The sequence below is a fragment of the Indicator indicator genome, chromosome Z, assembly GCF_027791375.1.
Source record: "Indicator indicator isolate 239-I01 chromosome Z, UM_Iind_1.1, whole genome shotgun sequence".
In the NCBI taxonomy this organism is placed as follows: domain Eukaryota; kingdom Metazoa; phylum Chordata; class Aves; order Piciformes; family Indicatoridae; genus Indicator; species Indicator indicator.
Genome location: NC_072053.1, coordinates 75302590 through 75322368, shown reverse-complemented (window position 1 = coordinate 75322368; position 19779 = coordinate 75302590). Strand labels below are relative to the sequence as shown.

The 19779-nt window shown below is 38.2% G+C and overlaps 1 protein-coding gene across 1 annotated transcript in view; it reads left to right on the top strand.

The window, feature by feature from the left end:
* The window catches only part of FER (FER tyrosine kinase), a 161963-nt gene that overhangs the window by 107840 nt on the left and 34344 nt on the right, over positions 1-19779 (top strand). The window contains exons 15-17 of the mRNA XM_054398079.1: positions 4588-4644; positions 7548-7663; positions 9227-9321. Of these exons, the coding sequence (XP_054254054.1) occupies positions 4588-4644; positions 7548-7663; positions 9227-9321 (268 nt within the window). The remainder of the gene's footprint in view (positions 1-4587; positions 4645-7547; positions 7664-9226; positions 9322-19779) is intronic.

Sequence of the window (19779 nt, the reverse complement as noted above, 5' to 3'; positions counted from 1 at the left end):
TGTATTAACTCAGGACAGGTACCTACATGAGAGATGGGGAGGGACTGTTTACAAAGTCATGTAGCAACAGAACAAGGGACAATGTTTTTAAACTAGAGCAGGGTAGATTTAGGTTAGATATTAGGAAGAAGTTCTTTACTATGAGGATGGAAGAACACTGGAACAGGTTACCCATGGAGATGATGGAGGCCCCATCTCTGGAGACAGTTCAGGCTTGATGCGACTCTGAGAATTGATCTAGTTGGAGAAGTCTCTGCTTACTGCAGGAGGGTTGGTCTAGATGTCCTTCCAACCCAGTGCATCCTATGATTCTATGATTGTTTTTTTCTCTGCTGAATTTACAAGTAGCCAGCTTCCCAGCAAGGTGCTCTTTACAATATAATTCTTCTGTACTCCTTTATTCTTTCATTTACCCAGAACATTTCTACTGAACATCTGATGAATGTTTTTTCTCCTCACAAAATGAGGGAGACATAAGTCAGTACATGCCTCGAGAATTTTTTGATAAGTCTTTCATCCCCATCTTAAAAGGAAGAAGAATTTTCAGTTTTAAAAGTAAATAAACAAATAAACTAACTAACTTTAATTTAAGGTAATCTCTATATTACAAGGGAATAGAGCTGATTCACAGTACTGCCCATGGAGAATTTTTTGATAAGTCTTTTGTCCCCATCTTAAAAAGAAGAAGAATTTTCACAGTGTTAAAAGTAAATAAACAAACTAACTTTCATTTGAGGTAATCTCTGTATTACATGGGAATAGAGCTGATTCACAGTACTGCCCATGGAGAATTTTTTGATAAGTCTTTTGTCCTCATCTTAAAAGGAAGAAGAATTTTCACAGTTTTAAAAGTAAATAAACAAATAAACAAACTAACTTCCTTTAAATTAATCTCTGTATTACAAAAAGTTAATTCAAGAAGCTTTGTACCTAGGTTGTACAAGTGTTCTGTACTAACAACCTAGAATTCAGCTATGACAGGTGATAGATAGATAGATAGATAGATAGATAGATAGATAGATAGATAGATAGATATAGAGGGAGATAATTTTCTAAAGGCTTTCTTACTTTTTTTGTTTATCCGTCTCACAACTAAAAATAATTATGCATAATAGCTATGAATTCTATATTTTCTTTTAAATCTGAAAATGTTAAAGGCAGTAATGACTATTTCAGTAACTTCTGTTAGGATTCAGTCTTTGGCAGAATTTTTTTTTTATGTAATACCTGATTCTCAGCAGATTACATGTCTTGACCTAGCATAGCACAGGTAAGTTAGTCCTATAACAAGATATCCCATACATGTTGCTGAATTGGAGATAAATGATTTTGATGGATGGACTGTCTGATGGATAAGGTGTATGCCAGGTGGCTGTATCCAAAAAAACTTACAGTCAAGGGCTCAATGTCTAAATGCAGATAAGTAACAAATGGTGTCTCTTAGGGGTCCATACTGGGACCAGTGGTGGTCAGTATTTTCATCAGTGACACAGACAGTGGAATCAAATGCACTCTCAGCAAGTTTGCAGTTGGCACTAAGCTTAGGGGGGATGTAGTTTATGCTCTAGAGGGAAGGGGTGCCATCCAGAGATACCTTGAGAAGCTTGAGGAAAAGGCCCACATAAAGCTCAAGAAGGTCAATAAGGCAAAGTTCAAGGTCCTGCACCTGGATTGGGGCAGGTTGAGGGATGAAGAGATTAACAACAGCCCTGCAGAGAAGGACTTTGGGGTACTGGTGAGTGAAGCTGGCAAAGTACACTCTCAGCCCAGAAAAACAGCTGCGTCCTAGGCTACATCAAAAGGCGGCCAGCAAGTCAAGGGAGGTGATTCTCCCTTTGTACTCTGTTCTGATGAGATCTCACCTGGAGTAATGCATTCATCTCTGGGGGATCCTAAACATAAAAAAGACATATACCTACTTGACCAGGTCCAGAAAAGAACAATAAAGATGATCAAAGGGATGAAACAGCACGACCATAAAGAAAGCCTGAGTTTGGGTTGTTCTGCCTGGACAAGAGAAGGCTCTGGGAAGACTTTCTTGCAGAATTCTTTCAGAATTTAAAGGAGACTTTAAAAAATCACGGAGATGGACTTTTTACTATGCCTATAGAGACAGAATGAGGATAAACCATTTTAAACTAAATTTTGGTAGGTTTGTAGATTGCATAGAAGGAATAAATATTTTTATTATGAAGGTACTGAGATCCTGTAACAGTTGCCCAAAGAAGTTGTGGTTGCCCCATCATTGAAAGTGTTCAAGGTCAGGATGGATGGGGCTCTGAGCAGCCTGGTCTAGTGAAATATGTCCATGTCCATGACAGGTTGGTTGCATTTTACATAATCTTTAAAAGTTCCTTCCAATACAAATCATTCTGTGATTATATGGTCTATTTACTACATATAGTAGATTTTTCTCTGTGTCCTAATCACAGGCTCATTTAGGTTGAAAGGATGTTTCTGAGTTTCTCTAGTCAAATCCCCAACTCAGACAGGTTCAACTACTGTGGGTTTCCCAAGACTCTGTCATGCTGGGTTATGAATGTCTCCACAGATGATGTGGGTTCCAGAGTCTCTCTGGGTAACTGGTTCTGGTGCTTGACTACCTTCACACTAACAATGTGTTCTCCCCATTTTTGTGGTTTCAGGCCCTGCTGTGGCTAAGCCCCATCTGGCCCTTACACAGCTGCCCTTCCCCCAGCCCCTTCCTGCACCCTGGGTAGGATGGGAAGGAGGAATTGGAAGCAAAATGCAAAACCCTGTGGGTTGAAATAAGGAGAGTTTAACAGAACAATGCAAAGAATGAATGAACTACTGGAATTACAACAATAGTGAAAAAGTCATGTATAAAATGAGTAATAGGAAATGCAACATGCTCACCTGATGCAGGCAACACTTGGCAGCCCAGGTTGGCTTAATGTTTACAGCATGGAATATCCCATTGACTGGTTCAGTTTGCTCTCCTGGGTGTGATCTCTTTCCACTTCTCATAAAGAAACTGAACTGTACCCAGCTAAACCCAGGACAGTCATGTTCAGAACCAATTTCCTGTTTTCTAATTTCTTCCTGTTGCCTTTTGTCCTATCACTGAGCGACACAGAAGTCTGGCTCACTTTCCCTCATTCCATGCCATTAGGTATTTATACACATTAAAGAGAATCCTGTTTTCTACAGGAGGTGCTGTTATGATCCCAGTAAGAAAGACACTCAGTCTGCAAGGTACCATTTAAACTGTTCTTTTTTAGCACTAACGTTGTAAGGAGAGAATAGTATAGACAGTCTTACATCCCTTCAGACAGTGAGAACCCCATTGAATAGACCACTGGTCCAAGTGCAGCATTCTGTGCAGTACCTGCCTGTAACTGAGATTCTAACTTTTTGTTTTTTTCATTTGATCTGTAATAGGACTTTCCTACATGGAAACAATTCTATTCATTCTTTCCACTGGCAAACAGAAGGGATGTCAACATGACAACTTCTTGGAGCACCTGTAGATAGATAAAGGCGAGACCATGCAGGTGGCGTAATCGGTGGTACTCAGTGGAGCTGTCTGCAAGCTCCATTGCAGTGTACTGGTTGCATTCATGCTGCAGCCATTGGCATTGTGCCGCACAGGCCTTAGCTCACTCCAGTTAGCTATTGTGAGGATCACTAACACTTCGATGTACAACAGTCAGGAGTGTGACAGGTCCTCCTTGATCCTGAAAACCAGATAGGATGTACTTCAACGCCACCATGTTTGGCCTGATTTTCGATAAGCTTTAATGAGAGATGATTTAATGAGTTGGCATACACTTGTTTAGATCTGTGCCTTTTTCATTAGTGATAAACACTGTTTAGGACCTTACCACCAACATGAGAAGCAGTTTGGGAGGTGATAAGTAGATGAGGTGCTAACACAGAAATAAAATGGAAAATAGTTAAAAATCCTACTCTAATATTTTAGCTAAGCATTTATTAAATATGTCTATTTAGCAACAAGTTTAAAATTATTTTTATATGTGTTTAGGCTGTTGCACTGTATTTACACTTTTGTTCATTAGTAATGAACAGATACATAAACTGGCATTTGTTAGCTTGTCTTCTCAAGTAGTTGCCTGTAGTATTTCAAATGACCGCAGAAGATGTAAGAGCTGCAGATCTGTCTTGTTAATATGTAGAAAAAACAGTTATTTTTCAAGTACACTGAGGAGAAAAACATTTTTTGATTTAGCAATAAGTTATTTTGTATAATAAAATGGTTTTCTGATCTGATTTTGACTCGGGTAATTTTTAAAAACAGGGTGCTACGTATCAGTTCCAGAGATTGTATGAAAATCTGCATAGAGCTGTCTCTACATGTGTGCTGTCATGTTCTAAACTTAGTCTTCAGATAGAGATTTACTGTATGGTATATTTCAGTATTGTATTGCCTGGCAACTTTTCTCAACTCTGTTTTATAAACACTTAGATTTAAAACTTCCTGGCATGCTTTTGATTGAATAGTCTCACTATGATGCTTCTTTACCTCCATTTCTACTGCAATATATCTTATAAAAACTGTACCTTACAAATTTGCACAGACTGAAAAATCTTCTTTTCTTTCCATAGGATAAGAAATGGGTTCTCAATCATGAAGATGTCACACTGGGAGAATTACTGGGCAAAGTAAGTAATAAGATGTATCTATATACCTATATAGAGATATATATCTCCTGTTTGACTTACCATTTTTTGATCCATAAGACAGCTTTCTGCTTTAAATAAATGTAAATCACACTTATTGATAAATGTTGTAATGTGTATTCTGAAAGTTTTTAAATAGCATATGTGTTTTTCTTCTTTGGAAAGCTTTCAAACTAGCTTGATTGCTATAAAGCATAATGTTGCTGTTTTGCTTTGTGTAGTCTTAACAAACGCTGCTGCAAATAAACAGGATTATATTTATACTTCTATAAAATTTGATATAACAAGATTATTACAGAATCACAGAGTCAACCAATTGGAAAAGGACCTCAGAGATCATCAAGTCCAACCTCTTACCTAATACAAAAAACCTCCTGACAACTAAACCATGGCTCCAAGTGCCACATCCAACCTTTTTTTTTAACACCTGCAGGGACGGTGACTCCACCACCTCCCTGGGCAGCCCATTCCACTGGCCAACTACTCTTTCTGTAAAGAACTTTCTCCTCACTTCGAGCCTAAACTTCCCCTGGTGCAGCCTGAGACTGTGTCCTCTTGTTCTGTCACTGGTTGCCTGGGAGAAGAGACCAAGCGCCACCTGTCTACAACCTCCTTTCAGGTAGTTGTAGAGAGCAATAAGGTCTCCCCTGAGCCTCCTCTTCTCCAGGCTAAACAACCCCAGCTACCTCAACCTCTCCTCATAGGGCTTGTGCTCGAGACCTCTCACCAGCCTTGTTGCCCTTCTCTGGACAAATCTCTTTGGCAGCTTAAGATGACAAAAAGAGTTTTCTACTGGTAGACAGAGATGTGTCTTCATAAAATACAGGTACTGTACAGCTTCACATTCTTGAGATGAATACTATCAAGGGAGAAAAATAAAGATATTTCAGCCATATTCTGTCTTGCTCAAAAAATGACTTAGTCTTGATCAGTAAAAACAGTTAATGCAATCTGAAAACTGATTATTTTAGAAAACTGAATTCACATATGCATTGCATGATTTTGATACAAAGTATTTCTAACATTCAGTAAAGACAACTTAGTGTTTATAAATTATTATAGAAAGATAAGTTGACAGAATAAAAGCATTCTTGGAACATGGTATGAATCCATTATGCATCCATCGCCAAAAAGTAATATTCAAAGTAGAAAAGATAAGAATGACAAGACTATCAACATCCGTACAAGTAAATGTTAAATAAGTTACAGTCTCTCACCAATAAAAGGAGAAATCCGACGGTCTATAAAATCTTGAATAGCCCAGAAATGGTGAATAAGAAAACAATGAAAGCTTAATACATAAGATGCAAACTTTAGAAAAAAATTAAGATATTCCTTTACCTCAGAAGTGAATGGTCTGATTCTTTTCTTAGTATTAATTGTGTAATACTCCACAAAAGTTACTTGAAAGGAGCCTGAACATATTTAGTAATATTTAAATATTGTAAATAAAGAAGAAAAGGCATTTTCAACACTTAAGTAGTTGAATGGGTTCAGCTTTCACTGTCAAATAATTCTGACTGCAATGGTAGAGAAAAATTATGTTGGGAGAGATTCTGCTTCTTACTTTTGGACACTTCATGCCATTTTAGGTATCAAAGGTAGTGTCCTGGCCTCTAGAAATGCTATTTCAGAAGGACAGATTGCTGCTGTAGGTCCTATACCTTGCTTGCCAGCTGTATCTTTATGCTGTTTGTACCCTTACCTAGGCTATATATAAAATACTGAAAACCCATGCTTAAGCACACATTCATTCCTTGTTACTAGCAGCACATTCCTGTTTTCCATCTGTGAGTTTATTTTTTCCCTTCTCTGCCTTCTTTCTTTGACAATAACATATTCAAATGCATGACGTAGTGTAGCCCCAGAGAGTAACATATAGAAGTGGAGTTCATATGGAAATCTACCATGTAAATTTAAAACTTAATTGTATTTATTCTTTGTGAAGTGCAAAATGTAACTAAAAATGTGAAATCTTCAGTTTTCATTTTTTTCCTTCTCTGGGATTTTTTCATTGATACTGGTGTTTTTTCATATACCACACATTTCTTCTTCATTCAGTTTGTATCTTAATTAATTTTCCTTTTTTTTAAAAGAAAAACATACATCTGGTGGTGATTGTTGTTGATCTTTATTATTTCAGTTTTCTTCTATGAATGCTAAAAACCCAAAAACTTAATATGGAGCTATGTTTTAAAGACCGTAACAATTCTGCTTCTGAAAGGAGCTACTTTTTAAAGTTGCATACACATGTGAGGCCTTACATACTTGCCGTTATGCAACACTGCTGATCTTAGTTTTTAAAAATACTGTAGATCCCATCGCTTCCTCAGGGCACACACAATCACGCTTCTTTTTAGTGTGGTTTTAGTTTATGATCAAAATTAATAGTGTTTTCATTTTTCTTATTTTGCATTTTTTTCTTTCTTGTGTATATGAGAATTTTTATATTATTTTGATGAGGTTTTGTCTTTTTTCACAGGTGTCTTTTGGTCTCTTACAGACTGCAAGTTACAAACTATTGACAGAATACAACAGTGTAAAAATGAAAGAATAAGAGGGGAAAAGTACAATTATCAGTGTCTGTTGACTTTAAAAGTTTCTAAGAGGTTTTATGAGAAAATTAAAATTACACAATTAATGTATTCTTTTCTCTTTCCAGCAAGGTCAAAGTAGAACTCATGCATTGTGGCTGTATAATAGATGTACTATGTTTGTGCAAACTGTATTGTGTGAGTGGCAGATACTGCAAGGAAATGTGGCTTCGTAAACATATTTCAAAATTCCATACCACTTACATTACCCATCTGCACTATTTTTCTGGAGGTTTGTGGAGATTTCGTTTACTGACAGTGATTTTTTTTTTTCTTTTTTCATGATTTCAGGGTAATTTTGGTGAGGTGTATAAGGGAACATTAAAGGATAAAACTCCTGTTGCTGTAAAAACTTGTAAAGAAGATCTTCCTCAGGAACTAAAAATAAAATTTCTTTCAGAAGCCAGGTAGGTCGTCTAAATTTAATTGAAATATATACTTGTGGTGTTTTTTTCATGTTTTATTACTAGATAGATTTACAAAATACGACCTTCAGAAAATTGAAAGAAGCAGTCATCAAACTTTTTCCTTCTCTCCCTCAATACAGTCCACAACTGTTGCTCTGGTAACTAAACATAAGCATTTTTAACATATGAATGCAGTAGCGTCTGCACTTGATGGAAACTACATCTTTGAGAAAGCAAAATATCTCTGTAAAACACAGTTGCTTTGTAAAGTCCTTCCATTTAGAACTTGTTCTCTACGTGCCATGAGGGCTGGGATAGGAAGGTTGGAAGATGCTGTTAATTTAAATATGATTATACCAGTCATAAATTCTACCTTATATGCATGACTAGTAGAACTGATCAAATGTGGCTAGGTTATCATAGAGACCCCATTTAGTAACTTTGTAAGAAGTGTTCACTCTGGTAGACATGCTTTGTATTGCGTCAGGCAGCATATGATTGCATACTTATTTTTCAAGTGAGAGTCATGCCACAATATACTAAGTATTCTGAGTATAGGCTCATGTATATAGGTAGTTCTCAGACCTCAGGGAAGAAAGGTGTATTGAGATAATTTCACAGTTTAAATGAACTTGCTCCCTCTTGCTATGAAGTTTCACATGATTTCATTTTCACTCCAAGCTAGTATGATCTTTATGGAAAAATAAAAGATATTATCTGCCTTTAGGGAATGAAAATCAGCCACTGTTATCTAGTGAATCATTTAAAATGGATCTTAGCTTGACAGCTGCAGAGATGTTCTGTTTTTTAAGCAGCCCGCCACTGATGGGGCAGTGTTAGTCAAAAAAAAAAAACACCTAAATATACTATTTCTCACTAAATAGGTACCTACCAAGTAGGTTAGCATTTTACTCTTGATTCTAGAAAACAAAAATAAAAGAAAAAAGAGGAGATGCTTTAAGTTAGCATATAGTAGAAGAAATATTTACGTTACAAGGGTCAAATCTTCCTTGCTCTTCAATTCACTTATAAATCATAGTATGCTGGTTTAGGCTACAAATGTTCTCATTAAATTATTGTGCTAGAATAATGTAAATTTTTTTTTAATTTAAAAATAAATAGCTTCCTTACATTCTTCTAAAACTTGCTATATTAATTAGTATTTTAAAGTAAAATTGGAATTAGTATGCTTTTGAAAAGTGCAGCAGGGAAATGTAAAGGCATACTGTGTAAGCTTTTTTTGATATAGCTCTGCTTTTGGTTCACCAGTGAAATGCTATTTAATTGCAGGGTTCTTGAGATCAGCTGCAAACCTGTCAGACAATTCTTCAGTTATGCAGACAAATGATGAAACTACAATAGGAATAAATCAGTGTTCAGTCTTGATTTATTAATCAGTTTGCCCTGCATTTCAAACAGAATGATGATTGATCAGATACATTGATTTTTTTCTTTATCATAACAGTGATGACATGTTCCATTAAAATAACATAGTTTATGATATTTTTGTGTAATGTTTAATCAGTTATTGTTAATATAATCAACTTACTGTGTGTTTTTCAGAATACTCAAACAGTATGATCATCCTAATATTGTAAAACTTATAGGAGTTTGCACACAACGACAACCTATTTATATTGTAATGGAACTTGTTCCAGGTAAATTTTTATCCTTTTTTTTTTTCTTTTTTTCCTTTATTTTCTATTTTCATAGATATTCTTTCCATAATGTAAAAAGTATTATTTAAAAATTGTCTTTACCTGCTTTCTTATAACGGATCTGAAAAGTCACCTGTGTTATGGATCTTTGGAATTACTAGGTTTTTGTAGGTCTGGAGTGCAGTGAGCTCTGCAAATCTGTTTTGAGTTTTTCTGTAGCCATTCAAGAAAACACAATTTGCTGAAAAGTATCTCAACTCTCTTGTGTTCCTCCTGACAAGATATTAATACAAAATCACTTGGGTTGAAAAAGATCTTTAAGATCATTAAGTGCAACAATTATCTATCTCTACCAAGTCTAGCATTAAAATGTGTCCATTTGTAACTAGCCAGCAACTGGATTTAATTCTGTTTACCACCACTCTTTGGGCCTGGCCATCCAGACAGGTTTTTTACACAGCAAAGCATCCACCCATCTTAGCCACAACCAGTCAGTTTCTCCAGAAGGATGCTGTGGAAGACAGTGTAAAATGCTTTACTAAAGTCCAGGTAAACATCGACAGCCTTTCCTTCATCCCTTAAGCAGGTCACTTTGTCATAGAAGGAGATCAGGTTCATCAAGCAGGACCTGCCCTTCATGAGCCCATGCCAGTGGGGCCTCATCACCTGGTTGCCCTGCGCATGATGCATAGTGGCACTCAGGACAGTCCTCTCCATGACCTTCTCTGGTACAAAGGCCAGGCTGACAAGTCTGTTGTTCCCTGAATCCTTTTTCTCGCCCTTCTTGCCAACTGGGATCTCCTTGGTTAACCAGGACTGGTGAAAAATGATAGAAAGTGGCTTGGTGACCATATGGTACTTTCTTTAAAAACAAAGTTAAATGGTGAATGTACCATAGCTGGGTAATGTTTCAATGGGTAATGCTCAGATTTGGGTCATCTTTTGTAATATAAGAGCTTTTTCTTTACCAAAACATATTGTTCTCTTTATGGGTTGCTTTAGATTTGGTTTTGGAATCTTGAGTTCATCTTATTCAACACTGGCTTCAGAGAATTTTAAACTGTTGGGATGATAACAACTTCGGGGCAATTTTACCTTTTCTTGTTGATTTTTGCAGCAGCTGGAAAATGTGTGGGTTTGGTAGCCTCTAGTGATACTTAACACGCAATACTGTATTTTTTTTATACATCGCTGGGTTTGTCTTCAAAATTATACAGTAAGCATTTTAAGAACTTACATTGTATATAATTCTTGACTACTGGCATTTGTACAAGAGCACTGATGGAATCTTTGACGTATTGGAATTTTCTTGCTATATTAAGTTACAGTATATTAAATTATTATATTTTTATGGGTGATTATTAAAATGGAGATCAAATGCAGTATCCTTGGTTTCAAGGCATACTTTGGTAATTGTCTTCTGCACACATCTCTTAAGATAAAAATAAATCCTGATCTTTTAACACCTTTATCATTCTACTTCAGGCCATTCAGACCTTTGGACTAGTTGTGGTAACATGGTAATAGAATTCAAGGAGGAATTAGTAAGAACCTTTCTCTGATTCTTACACCTATTTTGCAGTCCAGGTCTATACAAAAATTCTTCTGTCTCCTGGCTTTGAATTTGCAAGAAACTTCCTGATTCTTAGCCTGTTTTGCTGCTCTGTAAGTCCTCTGGCTATCTTCCATGCTTGCCTGCCTTCATACACACTTTTCCAAATTCTTTTACACCTCATCTAGCACACTATGAGACTGACCAAATCAGCTAGAAATAATAAGGATGCCAACTCTGAGGGGGTGGGCAGAGGAAAGACAAAACACTTTACTAGATCAGAGAAGCAGCGATTCAAATGTTACTGGGGTTTTTGTCACATAATGGCAAGTTTATATGAGATTACATAAAATAATTACTGCTGTTATATGGTTTTTGATACTGCCCTTTGAAGAACAGAAGAGTGATGCTGGTGAACTTGCACTCAAGACTTAACTCTCAGTATCTGCTTTGTGTTTTGTTTAAATTTGCTTACATTTGAAGGTGTTTAAGCATTTTAACTCTGACATTCTTTTTAATAACTAAGTGCTTAGACTTGTAGTCTGCAAATGTGTGGGTGAAAAAGTGTATAATTAATACATATCTGAAAGACTTTTTTCACTTTTTTCCTACTGATTTTATGTCCCAAATACATGTGGACTTGTACACTTGCTATATCTTTTAAGACTTCTATACTGTGGCTCAGTAGCAGATAATTCTGCTTTTCATTCCAGATACAGATTTCAATTCAGATTCTTAATTTGTTCAGGCTTTAAACACGTATTTTGAAACCTAGCACTTCATGTAGAGATGTGCTTCTCTATTAGTAATTCTGTCATAAATTGTCTCTGCAAAGAAGTCTTCTTCCATTGTTGCAAAGGTAAATGGGATTAAAACCCATGCCTCTGTATAGTGTCATCAGTGAAAACAATGAAGAAAGTGTCAGATGCATATTTAAGCATTGTGCATTCCTTGTTACATGAAAAAATAACCCAGCTGTTGCCAACAAAGAACAGAGAAATAAAGCAAGTTGTCAAAGAGAATTACCTTTTTTTAGGAAGATCCCTTTTCTTGATATATGTGTTAACAATACACACGTCCTAAAATAAGAATCACATTAATAAAGAAATTTCAAGATAGATGATTCAGCATGTACCAGCTGAAATAATAAATATCGTAGTAGAGCATGTTGTGGATACATAACCAAAGTGAAAAGGTAGATGAGAAATTGTATATGTTAATGAAAGAGAACCATCATTTACTTAGCAATTACTTACTGTTGGTTATACTGATCTCACTATATGTCTACCCAGTGTCAATCTATCATAGATTACTCCAGCACAGAAAGATTGGTTTATCTTTTTCATAATTCAGCACCTTTCAAGACATGAGGGAAACACTGTCATGTAATGTGTACGTGTACTATATACATTCTCTTTAAGGGATTCCTATGTGAAAAAATACATTGGCTTGGTTGTTAGGGACCAAATCTCTTCTCAGTGTTGTCCTGCATGTCTTTCTGCAGGAGCATCTACAGATGGCAAGGGGAGGAACGTCCTGTAAGCAGAATGTGGGATCTTTTTCTAGAGTTGGCTGGGGTGATGTTGCTATAGTCTTAGTTTCTCAAACATCTAATGAAAATTAATTCCTTTAAACTGAGAAGTGAGAAGGCCTGAAAACACAAACTTGGGGATTTTTTTGTTACTGTAATCGTATTTTTATGATGCTACCATTGATGATGACAGACTTGGGATGCTTTATCCACTAGATTGAAAACATGGAAGTAAGGGTCTTAATAATTTTAAAAAACAGAAGTTTCACATAATTCTTATATCAAATTAAGATATTAGAATTTTAAGATACAAGATGAAAGACAACCTGGAGTAGTCAGACACCATAACATTTTAAAAAAGATGTGTTTTACAGTTTTCTATTAAAATATACCACATCAGTCTTTAAAAATTGAACATTTTACTCATATTTTCTGGATTAATTTGTTCATTTTTCTTTGTCCTGTGCCAGTTTTCCCAGTAGTTTTGTTGTGCTTTATCCTGCATTGTTGACCTTAAAACTGAAGAAAGGGAAGTCATTATGAGGAGCTGCTTGGGTAGTCAGAACATGAATAAAACGATTTGCCAGTGCCCCTTAAAGCCGCACAGGACATAAGGAGTTTTCATAATAGCTGAATTTTAGGAAATATAATCGATAGTCAGGGAGACTGCTTGGAATACTGCTAGCATTATCTGTGAGCTTGCCAGAGTCTGGACTGATCACAAATGAATACTGTGTTTGGTAGGGTGTAGAGAAGATCATCACGTAAATGGTGAAGGGGCTGACAAAACCTGCTTCCTGTTCTTTTCTCCTTTCATAGTGTACTCAGCATCTCTTCATGGAAAAATTTAAGAAAAGAAGAAACTAGAGTACTGTCTCGTTTGCCCTTCCTCATTCTTTCTGTTCCAAATTACTCTCTCAGTGATCACAGATGTTACTGTGTTTTTTCTGCTTTGAGAGTAAGGGATTTTAATTAACAGAAACGTTCAGGATCACTTAACTGTGTTTTCATCAGTTCTTAATTTATCATGCAATCTCCCATGTAATCAAAAACAAATTAATTGCAGGAGTCCCTTTAACCTTTGAATGTGTTTTTTTCTCTATGTTTACAGGAAAACCAAACCAAAATCATAGGTAATCTGTAAAATACAAGTAACAATTCCAAGCCACAAAATTCTTCCTTCTCCATCTTTCAATGTAGTTGAATTTTAGCTTTCCTTGAAAGAAGAATTTAATTTAATAATTTAATTTAATTTCTACCTTTGTGTATTTGTGAACTGTGTTTTAGAGTGAAGGATTTTGAAGATAGATGCGTAGTGCTGTGGCGCAGTTACAACTTCACGCAACTGTTTCAGCTTGTAGTAACATCTTTTGTGTATGACTCTTTCAGCTGTTGGACTGCTTAATCACAAGCTGATAGCCTACTTCCTGTTTCAGGTTTCTGTATATTGTGGCCTTCCAGTATCTGATGGGGGCCTACAAGGTGAGGGACATTCTAGCATATCAGGTAGTGACAGGACTAGGGGGAATGGAACAAAGCTGGAAGTGGGGAGATTGAGGCTGCACGTAAGGAAGAAGTTCTTCCTCATGAGAGTGGTGAGAGCCTGGAATGGGTTGTCCAGGGAGGTGGTTGAGGCTCCATCCCTGGAGGTGTTTAAGGCCAAGCTGGATGAGGCTCTGGCCAGCCTGATCTAGTGTGAGGTGTCCCTGCCTATTGCAGAGGGGTTGGAACTGGATGATCCTTGTGGTCCCTTCCAACCCTGAATGATTCTATTATTTGATTCTATGATTTTATGATTCTATGATTCTATTCAAACAATCAAAAATAGGAAATTCAAGAATCTGTTTTTCCTGTTGACTCTTAATTTAGCTTCCTCTAGCATATATATTGTGATAATAAATTACATTATGAGTATTATGATATTATGAAAACTTTATCTCCTTTTTGGATCAGATCCTTACCTCATACAATCAGTTTCAAGTCTCCAAATCTTTTCTGTGGCCATATTGTATGAGTAATCTTCTCTTAGTGTGATTCCTACAATCTGTCCCCAGTGGGAATTTCTGGACATTTTTCACTCTTAAGTGTGTTGTGGTCAATCCTCTGGAATACCAGTGTGCATTTCTGGTACCACCACAGAATTCCTATTTGTAATGGATATATACTTGAAAAAATGAACCCCCTACTAAAATGGATATGAATTTTGTGTTCCTTGTTTTGTTTAAGCTCATGCTGCATACATTACAGTCAATTTGCTGAACGCTTGTATCTGAAAAAAAATGGAGTTATACTTGTACATACTGTGAAAACATCCAGGAATCTAATAGCATGGGAAGGTTGTCTGAGTTAGGTTCCAAGTACATATGTTTAGCTTGTATCTAGACATAGCTAGGTAGCTTTGAAGGTGGAGTTCAGCAAGGTCGTAACATCCATCTTTGCAATTGGATAAGGTAACCTGTTCAGATTTGTATTGAAGCTTTTGGGCTGCAGATTGCATGTGCATTCACACAAACAATTCAGTGACCGATTTTATTTTCTCAGGTGCAGTACTGCTTTATTTCAGCTACAGGGGCTCCCAGGCTTGTTCAGAAAGAGCATAGTCATTTCTGTAGTGTCTATAACCCCATTCTTAACCCTGGCTCTGAGGCTACCTCTGCACCCTGTTCATGCTATCCTACCTGCAGCTTTCTTTGGTCCAGCTTGGCTTCTTTGGTCCATCTCTTCTGAAATATAGATGATTCTTTTGTGCCTTTCTGTGTATCGCAGCACTTTTTACTTCTACAGAGTGTGTTAGACGAGAACCAATTGCAAATAAAGCCAAGTATTCTGCCTAACCTATCAGGCCCTCTTCGTGGTCTCTATTGGAGAAGATGGCTGCATGGCATAAAGTGGGGAAAAACCTACAGATCCGTTATAGCTGGTGCTGAGGTAGAGCTCATGCAACCTTTTAAATCTTAACTGGTTTTTGTGGAATTACTCTTATTTTATCTATGTAGTAACAGTTCAGGGTATAGCGCCAAATCACAACTCCATATATTTCTGCTATTTGTTGCACTGAAGTTAACAAGCTTTATTTATACTGAAGTCTTAGTGCTGAGACTGAGGTAGGTATAATTTGTTGGTTGATATGATGTATAATATACACATTATCATAACTTTTCTGATAACTGAATTACCATCTTTAATAAAGGAGAGCTAACACTAGGAGTAGCTGAAGTACTGAGCTTAAGGTGAACCCTTGCAGTCTATAAGGTGCATCTGATTTCATATACAAGCCTGGAATGATAATCAATACTGAAAAATTTGTGAACTTCTTGTTTCACATTATGTGATTCAGCTGCTGTGTTTTCTGCTCTGCATGGTGATTTTTTTTCCCCATTTCCTGCTTCTGAAGGCAGTGAGATCTCTATTTTTTGTTTGTTTGTTTGTTTTCCAATTGCTTTTCTATTAGAGATCACTTAAAACTAAATAAAGTTTACATGATCTGCCCCATTTGTTTTACTGTACATTGTTATCAGCTGACTTTTGCTAGCACATTTCAGATCTGTGTCCTATCCTGCAGCCACATCCTGAATACTTACTGTTTGCTGTCAAAAATCAATGAAGCAAACAAACAAACAAAAGTCATTCCAATTGTAGATAAATTCAAATTAGAGATAAGGTGCAGATTTTTAGCAGTGATTGTGACTGGCTGTTATTTTTCTGTAGTCAAACAACTTCATTGTCTTAATAATTAGCTGTTGCTAAAGCCATCTACCTACCGTATACCTATACTTCAAAGAAATACAACCCCTTGTCTTTCTCATGAACCTCCCATTGCTGCCTTCTTGTGCTACAGATGCATATACACATACACAGAACCCCTTAATTTCTTCCGAGCCCCTTCCTTCCTTCCTCCCTCCCTCCCTTCCTTCCTTCATTCCTTGCGAGTTCCTGTCTTCCTTTGGAGTTCCTTCCATTCTTCTTTCCAAGTTCCTTACTTCAGAGTTCCTTCCTTCTTTCCAAGTTCCTTCCTTCTGAACTCCTGCCTTCCTTCCGAGTTCCTTCCTTCCGAGTTCCTTCCTTCCTTCCTAGTTCCTTCCTTCCTTCCGTGTTCCTTCCTTCCAAGTTCCTTCCTTCCTTCCGAGTTCCTTCCTTCCGAGTTCCTTCCTTCCTTCTGAGTTCCTTCCTTCCAAATTCCTTCTTTCCTTCTTTCCTTCCTTCCGAGTTCCTTCCTTCCTTCCTTCCTTCCTTCCTTCCTTCCTTCCTTCCTTCCTTCCTTCCTTCCTTCCTTCCTTCCTTCCTTCCTTCCTTCCTTCCTTCCTTCCTTCCTTCCTTCCTTCCTCCCTTCCTTCCTTCCTTCCTCCCTTCCTTCCTTCCTTCCTTCCTTCCTTCCTTCCTTCCTTCCTTCCTTCCTTCCTTCCTTCCTTCCGAGTTCCTTCCTTCCTTCCGAGTTCCTTCCTTCCGAGTTCCTTCGTTCCTTCCTTCCAAGTTCCTTCCTTCCGAGTTCCTTCCTTCCTTCCGAGTTCCTTCCTTCCTAATTCCTTCCTTCCGAGTTCCTTCCTTCCTTCCGAGTTCCTTCCTTCCGAGTTCCTTCCTAGTTCCTTCCTTCCTAGTTCCTTCCTTCCTTCTGAGTTCCTTCCTTCCGAGTTCCTTCCTTCCTCCCTTCCTTCCTCCCTTCCTTCCTAGTTCCTTCCTTCCGAGTTCCTTCATTCCTTCTGAGTTCCTTCCTTCCTTCCGAGTTCCTTCTGAGTTCCTTCCTTCCTTCCCAGTTCCCTCCTTCCTTCCGAGTTCCTTCCTTCCTTCCTAGTTCCTGCCTTCCGAGTTCCTTCCTTCCAAGTTCCTTCCTAGTTCCTTCCTTGCTTCCTAGTTCCTTCCTTGCTTCCTAGTTCCTCCCTTCCTTCCGAGTTCCTTCCTTCCGAGTTCCTTCCTTCCGAGTTCCTTCCTTCCGAGTTCCTTCCTTCCTTCCGAGTTCCTGCCTTCCGAGTTCCTTCCTTCCAAGTTCCTTCCTAGTTTCTTCCTTGCTTCCTAGTTCCTTCCTTGCTTCCTAGTTCCTTCCTTCCTTCCGAGTTCCTTCCTTCCGAGTTCCTTCCTTCCGAGTTCCTTCCGAGTTCCTTCCTTCCTTCCTAGTTCCTTCCGAGTTCCTTCCTTCCTTCCTAGTTCCGAGTTCCTTCTGAGTTCCTTCCTTTCCTCCTTCTTCCCTCCCTCCCTTTCTCCCTCCTTTCCTTCCTCCCTCCCTCCCTCCCTTCCTTCCTCCCTTCTTTCCTCCCTCCCTTCTTCCCTCCCACTCTTCTTTCTTCTCTCCCTCCCTCTCTCATTCCCTTCTTCCCCCCCCTCTTTGATGCTGATTGGGAATAAGTAGTTAATGTGGTAGAGTTAATGGCTTCACACTATTATATTTGATCCCTTTTAAATATAAGGCAAGATTTCTGATCATTGTCAATGTTTTTCACATTTTCAATATCCTAGTTCTGTTTATATGTGTATGAAATGACACACATTTCTGACACTGAGATGACAGTATTAGTACACAGTGTTTAACTTTCTCCTTTCTGTCAATATCCTTTTTTTGCTGGTTACCAGATCATTTCAGTAACTTCTCAGAGTAAAGGAAGTGTGATTGATACCCTCTTCAGTTTGCAATTCTATTCTGCTCTTTTAAGATTTCATTAGAATTTGAAATTCAGTATCCCAACAATCACCTTGTTAGACTTTGCAGATGTAATATTTAGTGTAACATAGTCTGTCTTTTGTAAAGGTTTATATTAAAGTGGCTTTAGAGTCAAGTCTTACTCTTCTATCTGTGTGTTACCTAGCCTAGGAGTAAAGGGCATCATCGTCTCTGTGCATGGCAGCAGCACTGTGGGTGTGCTTAGGATGCTTGCTCACCTAGATGATCCGTATAAATACCTGGATCATAGAAGCATAGAATTGTTAGGGTTGGAAGGGACCTCAAGGATCATCTAGTTCCAACCCCCCTGCCATGGGCAGGGACACCTCACACTAGATCAGAGCCACATCCAGCCTGGCCTTAAAAACCTCCAGGGATGAGGCTTCTACCACCTCTCCTAGGCAACCTGTTCCAGCATCTCACCACCCTCATGGTGAAAAACTTCTTCCTAACATCGAATCTGAATCTACCATTTTTTTTTCATTTCCCCTAGTCCTGTCATTATCTAACACCCTAAAAAGTCCCTCACCAGCTTTCTTGTAGGCCCACTTCAGATACTGTAAGGCCACAGAGCCTCAGACGATCCATAGCTTCCGATTTTGTGGTTTATACAAACAGTTTGTTAACCCTACTAGTTGAAAAATAGAGTGTGATGTCATTTTGCTGTTGCCCACACTGTTTTTTTAAATTGCTGGGATTTTGTCACTCAGGAAAAAATGTATCAGATAGTTCTATTTATTTGTTTAATTGGAGTCAGAATATAACTAGCAGTGTACTCCAGGAGTACATTGCACCCAAGAGTGTTGAGAGAGCTGGCTAATGTTGTCTCTCTACCACTCTCTATCATTTTTGCAAAATTATGGCAGACAGGAGAGGTGCCTGAGGGCTGGTGGAAAACCAATGTCACTCCAGTCTTCAAAAAAGGCAAGAAAGAGTGGTTCCAGCAAACTACAGATCAGTAAGCCTCTCCTCCATCCCTGGAGAAATGATGGAGTGACTCATTCTGGAGGTCATCGCTAGGCATTTGGAAAAGAAAAAGAGGATCAGGAGTAGTCAGCATGGATTTACCAAGGGGAAGTCATGCTTGACTAATCTGATAGCCTTCTATGATGACGTAACTAAACAGGTAGATGCAAGGAAACCAGTGGATGTAGTCTGCTTTGACCTTAGTAAGGCTTTTGACACTGTCTCCCATAGCATCCTTGTGAGTAAGCTCAGGAAGTGTGGGATAGATGAACAGACAGTGAGATGGTTTAGGAACTGGTTACACAATCCACTGGTTGCACCACCCACAGTGCCCTTGCAGAACAGGTATGAGGCAGGAGGAACTGGTTGTGAGCAAGGACAAGGGCTTACAAAAGCCAAAAATGCCACAAGGGCCAGAAGTGCCACCAAGGCAAACTTGCCTCAGGCCAGCCGCAAAAACTGACTCCAAAAAGAAAAATCAAAGGGTTGTTGTTGTAGGTGACTACCTGCTGAGAGGAGTGAAGGGCCCAATATGCAGACCAAACCCACTTCATAGAGAGGTCTGCTCTCTCCCTGGTGCCCGGATAAAGGATGCCGTAGCTAAACTTCCCTTCCTTGTGAGTCCTCAGTCTATTACCCACTTCTGGTTTTTCAGGTGGGTAGTGACAATGCAGGAGCGAGAGGCTCGCAATCAGTTAAAAGAGACTTTAGGACCCTGGGGCAACTACTAAAGGGATCAGGAGCTTGAGTTGTGTTCTC